The 7,900-nt window shown below is 55.6% G+C and overlaps 1 protein-coding gene across 1 annotated transcript; it reads left to right on the top strand.

Annotated features, from left to right (window-relative positions):
* Nucleotides 1-6,588: 6,588 nt before the first annotated feature.
* LOC105556575 (basic salivary proline-rich protein 3-like) lies at nucleotides 6,589-7,605 on the top strand. Its single transcript, XM_012003669.1, has one exon. It carries the CDS (start codon nucleotides 6,589-6,591, stop codon nucleotides 7,603-7,605), a length of 1,017 nt encoding a protein of 338 aa, XP_011859059.1.
* The last annotated feature ends 295 nt before the right edge of the window (nucleotides 7,606-7,900 follow it).

The raw sequence follows: 7,900 nt of genomic DNA, 5'->3' as shown, positions 1-7,900 counted from the left end.
GTGGGCCTGAATTATATAACATATACATGACTTAATCTTTTACCACTTCACCTATATCAAGTTACTCCATAATAAATGCATAAATTAAAAAAACGAATAAAATTAAAATTACAAATTTCTGTTTTTTTATTTATAATATCAATTTTACAATACTTTTACGATGTTTTTGCTGTAATTTAACACCTGAATCGTAAGCAATGACTTCGAAAACCAAATTACATGAGATTTCACTTCATATTTTCAATTCTGGCCGCCATTTTGGATCCGCCATTTTGAATTTTGAAAATCTGACCTCAGATTCGTAATCAGCGACCTCGAAAACCCTCGTACAGGTAATTTGGGATTTTTGGCCACGAAATCGGGACTTTGCCCCACTGTGCATCGATCCCTGCGGGACGCCGCATGTTGCCTGCCACTCCCTGCTCTCGCCTTCTCTATCTATGCAGGAGATTTTGCGTTCCTCCAGATAGTCCCTGATTATCCGTTTCAGATAACCAGGGACTACCATGCCCTCTAGGGCTCTCCTAATCTCTACATGAGGGAGGGAGTTGAAGGCGTTTGCTATGTCCAAGGCAACCGCCAGCACCACTTCTCCCTCCCCCAGCATCTGGTCAGAGAGGGACTTTAGCCGCTTGATCGCGTCTACGGTCGACCGTCCCTCCCGGAAACCGTATTGCCGGTCCGACAACCCGGGTCCCTCGCCTCCTTCCAGGTACCTGGTCAGCCGGTTTGCCACCACCCGCTCCATCATTTTTCCAGCCTCGTCCAGCAGACAGATAGGTCTGTAGCTGGACGGAGCTTCGGGTGGCTTGCCCTCCTTTGGGAGCAGGACCAGCCTCGCCTCTTTCCAAATATTTGGGAACTTCCCCTTCCTTAGGCAGGCTGAGAACAGTGTTCTCAGCCTCCGGGACATTTTCCCTATGGCCGCCTTCCACGCGATTGCAGGGATGCCGTCCGGTCCCGGGGCTTTACCTGCTTTCAGCTTCTTGGTAGCCGCCAGCAGTTCAGCCTCCGAGACCTCATACCCCTCCTCGTCTTCACGCTCCTCTCGCGGTCGGTATGCCTCCTCATTTGTCTCCTCCCCGTCCCTTTTCGGAAATAGAATGGGTACCACCTCCTCCAAAAACCGGGGATCACGCGACTCTACCGTTGGGGGCGCCCCGCTGTTCAGTCTGTTCATGACCAGCCTGTAAGGGCGCCCATTATTTAATTATCTAATTATCTGACTCATTATACCTTAACTGATCTTTTGACTCTTACACTTAACTTATTATTTAATTATCTGACTCATTATTCCCTACACATTTATTTATTTATCTATTTATACTACCATGATCAAAAAGTTCCCGGAATTGCCACCATGTGGCGCCCCTGGTCACCCGATTCAACAACCATTTTATGTGAGTGTTGCCACAAATGTCACTGTCATTCCTGCCACATTTCATCATCATAGCTTGACATTTGTGAAAGTAGCATCATTTTGAACACCAACTTTTTCGCGCTCGTCGATTTCTCACTAAAAAAAATGGATTTATCTTTACAACAATGAATTTGCATTAAATTTTGCGTCAAGAACGGATTCAACGGTGTAAAAACACTGGAAATGTTGAAGAACTGTTACGGCAATGATTCTATGGAGAAAACTAGTGTGTACGAGTGGCATAGTCGATTCAGAGCTGGCCGGGTGGAGTTCACTGACGACAAACGAAGTGGAAGGCCATCAACATCGAAAACCGACGATAACATCGAAAAAATAAAGGCTATGTTGGGTGTAAACCGCAAATTAACCATCAGAGAGTTGGCAGAGGAGTTGAGCATCGCATATGGAACCGTACAAGGCATTTTGACAAAAGATTTGGGCTTCCGACGCGTTGCTGCGAGGCTGGTGCCAAAAGACTTGAATTTCGTGCAAAAAAAGGACCGTGCGGATATCGCAAAAGACATAATTTTTTAGGCTGATTCGGACTCGACATTCATCCAACGTATCATTACTGGTGATGAGACATGGGTTTATGAGTATAACACTCAAACCAGACATCAGGCGAGTGAATGGCGCAGTCCAGATGAGCCAAAACCGAAAAAAACACGCCGTTTCCAGTCAAAAAAGAAGGCAATGCTCACGGTTTTCATCGATTACAATGGTGTTGTGCATCACGAATTCTTGCCGGAGGGTGAGACTGTCAACAAGGAGTACTATTTGGGCGTTATGAGGCGTTTGCGTGACGCAATTCGACGGAAACAGCCGGAAATGTGGAGGAACAACTCCTGGATTTTGCATCCTGATAACGCGCCGTCCCACAATGCATGGGTTATTCGTAACTTTTTGGCCAAACACAGTACTAACACCATCCAGCAGCAGCCTAATTCGCCTGATTTGGCACCGTGTGACTTCTTCCTGTTCAATAAAGTCAAAAATCCGCTCCTAGGAACGCGTTTTATAATAGCAGCAGAGAGGAGATAATCCAAAAATCGACGAAGGCCCTTTTCGACATACCAAAAGCCGAGTATAAAAAGGGGTTCGACGATTCGATCAAGCGTTGGCACATCTGCGTTGCAGTTGGGGGGGGGGAGTACTTTGAGTGAGTCCCAATTGCGCACATAACCGATCGGACACGGCAATATTTCCCGATCGGACAGTGTCCCGATCGGACACAGCCCCAATCGGACACAGTCCCGATCAGACACCGTTCCTATCGGACACACTCCCGATCGGACACATTTTGTATCGGACACATATGGTTGCAATCGGACACAGTCCCGATCGGACACAGGCTCGATTGGACACATTTTGCATCGGACACATATGGTTGCAATCGGACAGATTCTATCGGACACATTTTGTATCGGGTTTGCGTATTTCTGTAAAGCGCAATATTCTTGTGTGCGTATGGACTTACAAATGATGGAAAATTATCTGCTTTACAGAACAGTTAATCCGGTTAAGTATATATAAATATCCCGACCCATCTAGAGTCACAGTTTGCCTTAAATTTCATGTTATAAACACTTGAAAACCCATCTACAGTGTCCGATCGAGTCCGTGTCTGATCGGGCCTGTGTCCGATCGGGCCTGTGTCCGATCGGGACTGTCCGATAGAATCTGTGTCCGATTGCAACCATATGTGTCCGATACAAAATGTGTCCGATCGGGAGTGTGTCCGATAGGAACGGTGTCTGATCGGGACTGTGTCCGATTGGGGCTGTGTCCGATCGGGACTGTGTCCGATCGGGAAATATTGCCGTGTCCGATCGGTTATGTGCGCAATCGGGACAATTCCGAGTACTTTGAGGGGGACAATATCGATTTGCAAGAATAATTTTGTATTTTCAATTTTATGAATAAATTCCGGGAACTTTTTGATCATGGTAGTATGTACTCCTGTTAAATGCTAGATTTGATGATATAAATTTGCTTTCACAAACTCATGTACTCATCCTGTTTCGGCATAAAATTAAATTGTGACGGAGGCGACAGGGGAGGCGCGGGTACTAGAGAGAGAACGCATGACGATGTGCGAGTGAGCGCGACAACAGCGCGGGTGCGAATGAGAGAGCAATAGCGACGCGGTTGCCATGACAACCGAAATACACAACGCAGCGCTTTTCCCTGCCGTCTCTGCCCCGCGCGCCTATACTCTGGAGGGTATAAAAGCCCTCCGGAAAATTGTAAAATAATTCAGTCGGCGTTCCAAGCGAAGACACCGGGCGGTGGATGCTCCCACATCCACTGCGGAAAAATATCTACGAACTTGAAAACGAAAGGTGGCGATATTAACGTTGGTGGCACGGCTGTAAACCGCGACTGTAACCAAGGCACGCTAGGGAGTAGGTGGCTTGCCTGGGATAGGCGGGAAAATTGTAATCCCCAACACTCTCCCTCAATTTTGACGCTCCTTCCGACATGGGTCGGTAAGTCTCAGGCCACGTAGATGAGCCTTTTTTTTGACCCGGTGGAAATCCTCATGGACCGTCACCCGCCCCCCCCCCTGGAGAAGGGGACGGGTGGTGTGTGGGACTCGTCTCCCTGGCACTTGGGCAATTGGTAACCCAAGGCCAGTGTGCAATGGAGACGCCTACCGCACTAAAACCACCGGGGGTGGACTTCTATGCGCTATATGGGGACTGCCGAGGGCACACGATCGCATTACTGCTCGACAGCTCCCGCGCCACGCGTGAATTCGCGCACCTCTCGGGCCCTGACTTTCGGGCCAGGCCCTGAAAAGGGCCGTACTCCTCCATTGCGGCGAGGGTGCCACCGGCCCCTCGCCGCGCCCCCTAGTTGCTTGTGGGGGAGGGCTGGCGTAGGTCTCCAGCCCACGCCCGCCCGCCAGGGGTCCTTACAGACTTCCCGGCTAATCTCCTTTTAGTCGCCTCTTACGACAGGCAGGAGATACCCCAGGCCTATTCTTACGGCGGGACCTGGACGCCCAACTTCCCCCCTATTTCCCCCTTCTTCTTATCACACGGGGGGGGTGTGTTCAGGGGTGGAGAGAGGGATATTTCTCTCTCCCCCTTACTCATATGGGGAGAGCTCCATTTGCTCCTCCCCAGCACCGGCAGCGTCCCCTCCTCCAGACTTTAACGGTCTGATGGGGAGTCGCGTTTCTGACGCCAGTGCTTCCTTCCTGAGGGGCACTATTACTGTGTCCCCCGAGGAGTCCGACTCCAACTCCAAGGAGTCATGCTCCCTTCCTCTCTTCTCCCCTCTTATGGGGGGTCGCACTGGGGGACGAGTCCCATCTCCCTTGGGCCTCGGGCCCTTGGGGGGGGAGTCCTCCCGCATCCCTCTCCTCCCAGCCGGTGGTTGGCCGGGATGCCAAGGTCCGCACAAAGCGGGCAGTTGGCCGCACTAGTACACCCTTTCGCCAGGTGTCCTGTTACGCCGCAGCGGTAACACCGCTTGCTGCGATCAGCTCCGCTGGTGCACCGCTGCCCGAGGTGCCCTTCCTTGAGACAGCGGTAGCACCTCTGCGGGCGGGATTTCGCCAGTCGAACTATCGCCCAGACGAAGTCCGCCCTCACCCTCCCCTTGGTGGCAAGCGCACGCGCGGCGTCGGCGGGACACCGCACATACGCCACGCCCATCTGTCTGCCGGGGTATTGAGGCAGCATATGAACGCTGACCTCCCCCGGCCTACACCCCGCCTTCTCCAAGATGGCCTTGGTTAGGTCCTCTTCTGAGACCGTTACATCCAGGCCCGACACCCGCACCTCTGCGGTTTTGCCGGGCCTGGACACTTTGGCCCCAGTGCCCCTTAGGGCTCCCTCTAATTCTCTGGCGAGGGTATCCGCCCCCCTCGCCCGGTCGTCGCCAGGAACCTCCAGTAGGAGGCCCCCATTGGCGGCCCTCCTCATCGTAACGTCCGCCATCCCCAGGTCATCGAGAGACACCTTGTCTCTCGCGGCCCTGAGGACGGCGGCGTAACTCTCCTTCGTCCCGTTGGGGACGGTTATGGAGACAGCGGCGGTCTTCCGAGGGCTGCGCGGGGGTTTTGCAGCCGCCTTGCTGCCTCCTCCCACCGGAAATCGCCCTGCCTCCCTTCCTCTCTCCGGGTTCTTGGTGGCCGGATGGGCAGGAGATTTCCTCCCACTCTTGCTCGTCTCCTTCGCCTTCTCTTGGGGAGGCGGCTTGCCCACGTTGTCTTGGGCAGCCGGCCCGCCAAGCCGTCTCTCGAGATCCTCCATTCTCTTGGCGAGGGCACCCATTCCTCGGGAGACCTCATTCCTGAGGTTCCTCGCCCATTCCGGCACCCTCGTTTCCTCCTCTCGTCGCGTCCCCTGCGAGGTGCCCCCGGTGTTCGGGGCTTGTCCGTCCTCCGTCTGTGTGGACACCCCCCTCATGACGGGCCTCTCCTTCGTCAGGAGGGAGGAGTCCCGCTGGACTTCCGCCAGTTGGGCCGCCAGTCGTTCAACCCGCTCCTCTAGGGCCCTCCTCTCTTCTTCCCCCTCCTGTATGGCCTCCCGGTTGGCCCTCCGGTCCTCCTCGAACGCCGTCGCTGACTCGGCGAGGAGGGCTCTCAAGTTGGAGTTTTCCTCCTTGAGATCAGCCGCCCTATTCACCGCGGCCTCCAACTCGTGGGCCAGGTGGTAGGCCCCCACACACACCTCCTTGACGAAGGTGTCGAGGTCCTCCTTGGTGTCTGGAGGCAACTCCCTCCACCAGTCCTCGTCGTCCTCGTCAAGGGTGTACGTCTTCCAGTCTTCAGCCTGCGCGAGGATCATCCCTCCCGCCTCCAAAGGGGAGAGGAGCCGCCATTCCTCGTACAGGCGGGCACACGCCCCTGGGTGTCTGATGACGCGTTCCTCAAACGCCGGCACCCAGTCTACCCACCCTTCCTCCGCCTCCTCAGCCGAGAGGATCCGGTCGGTCTCCTTCCTTCCAACCGCAGCCGCCGTCCCACTCCCGGTCTCATCCCCACCCTTCTTCCCCTTCGCCGAGGTCGAAGGTCGGGGATCTTTATCCTTCTTCGTTATTTGGATGTTGCTCGCCATTTCGGTTTCATCCCATTCTCTCCTACGGCTGCCCCAGCCAGGGCATGCCCCCCTCCCAAACATGAGAGGCCCCGAGTCCTCCCGGGGAGCTGGGATATGGCACGGGCCGGGGGAAAAACGCGCACCCCGGCACTGGCCTCCTTACTCACCACTCCGAAGAGTGGCTTTCGGGGGTCCCAGAGCTCCGACTCTCTGGGCACCGTAGGAGCGCCGCCACGCAGGGGGCCCCGCGGACGGATGGGGTATCGGGGGAGGCCCGTCCCACCTTCACCTTGCCCGCCGCGGCGACCGGCTTGCTCGCTTCTCTCGCCAGGGCAAACCCCCGCTAGATCGCGTGGGCCATCACGAGAGTCTCCCCGGCTGGGGACAATGAGGGTCGTGACTCCCTCAAAGGCCCCTTCGTCCGAGGGACTGCCGCCGCAAGTCAGGGGAGAAAGACACCCCCGACCCCAGCGACAGCCCCCCGCCTCCGGCCCCCCGGACCCCGACCTGGGAATACGTCCCAGCGGCTCCGGAGGGTCCCAGGCCACCGAGCCCCGCCTCGGAAACGTCCGAGCGGCCTCGGCAGCCCGTCACCTCGTTCGGACCGGACGGGCCGACGCCCTCATGCCAGGATGCACGCCCTCAAAAGGGCGTCACCCCGAGACACAGGGGACACCGACCCGCGATGTCCGTGGCCAGGACTGCGTGACTGCAATCCCAGCCCCCTCACTGTCCGCCCACCCAGCGACCCGCACCACGTACGGTTATGCCGCCGGGGTGGACCCTCCCCCGCCGCCGAGACAGGACCACGTCCAGCCCAGCGACGGGAGAGCCACCCCCCCACAACCCAAAGCACATAAGGCCGGAGCACCGGCGTGCAATGAGTTGCAGAGGGGTCGTTCGGAGCGCTCTTGGTCAGCGGACGCCCGACCTAAGGAACCGCCGGAGCCTAAAACGGCACACGGACGGCTCCCGGTCGATCGCCCGCCTAAGCCCCGCCACCACGACAAGGTGGCGCTCCACGGGGGGGACGTAGATGAGCCTAGCCGTAGGAATCGTGTTACGGCTTGCGATCTTAAAACTTACTTACTACTGCTACTGCGCTACAACCTTATTGTAGATCGACCTTAAAGGTCCTTAAAGGACCTTAAGCCGTGGAACACGTGTTCCTTACGGCTTACGTTTTTCTCTGCCTTACCTTAAGTCTACGGCTACGTCAGTCTTAAGCGCTTACGGATAGTTGTCTGCCATCAGCCAAAGAATTTCGCGACAATACTTTTTCGGCGATACTCGCGCGCGCGAGACGTCGAGGAACTATTGTCCACGCGCCTCGTTATCTGAGGCTCGCCGCAGTGCCGCTCGCTGCCATGACAATTGTTCTTGGCATGTCACACACCGCTGCACGTCTCGCTAGCCGATCGATATT

Source organism: Vollenhovia emeryi, unplaced genomic scaffold (genome assembly GCF_000949405.1).
Source record: "Vollenhovia emeryi isolate VEMERY1.0 unplaced genomic scaffold, V.emery_V1.0 DF939922.1, whole genome shotgun sequence".
NCBI classification, from domain to species: domain Eukaryota; kingdom Metazoa; phylum Arthropoda; class Insecta; order Hymenoptera; family Formicidae; genus Vollenhovia; species Vollenhovia emeryi.
Note: the sequence above shows the minus strand (reverse complement) of the source record. Positions and strands in the feature narration are given on the sequence as shown.

Excerpts from the sequence above, each read along its gene's own strand:
- LOC105556575 (XM_012003669.1), top strand. The coding sequence starts at position 6,589 with ATGGCACGGGCCGGGGGAAAAACGCGCACCCCGGCACTGGCCTCCTTA.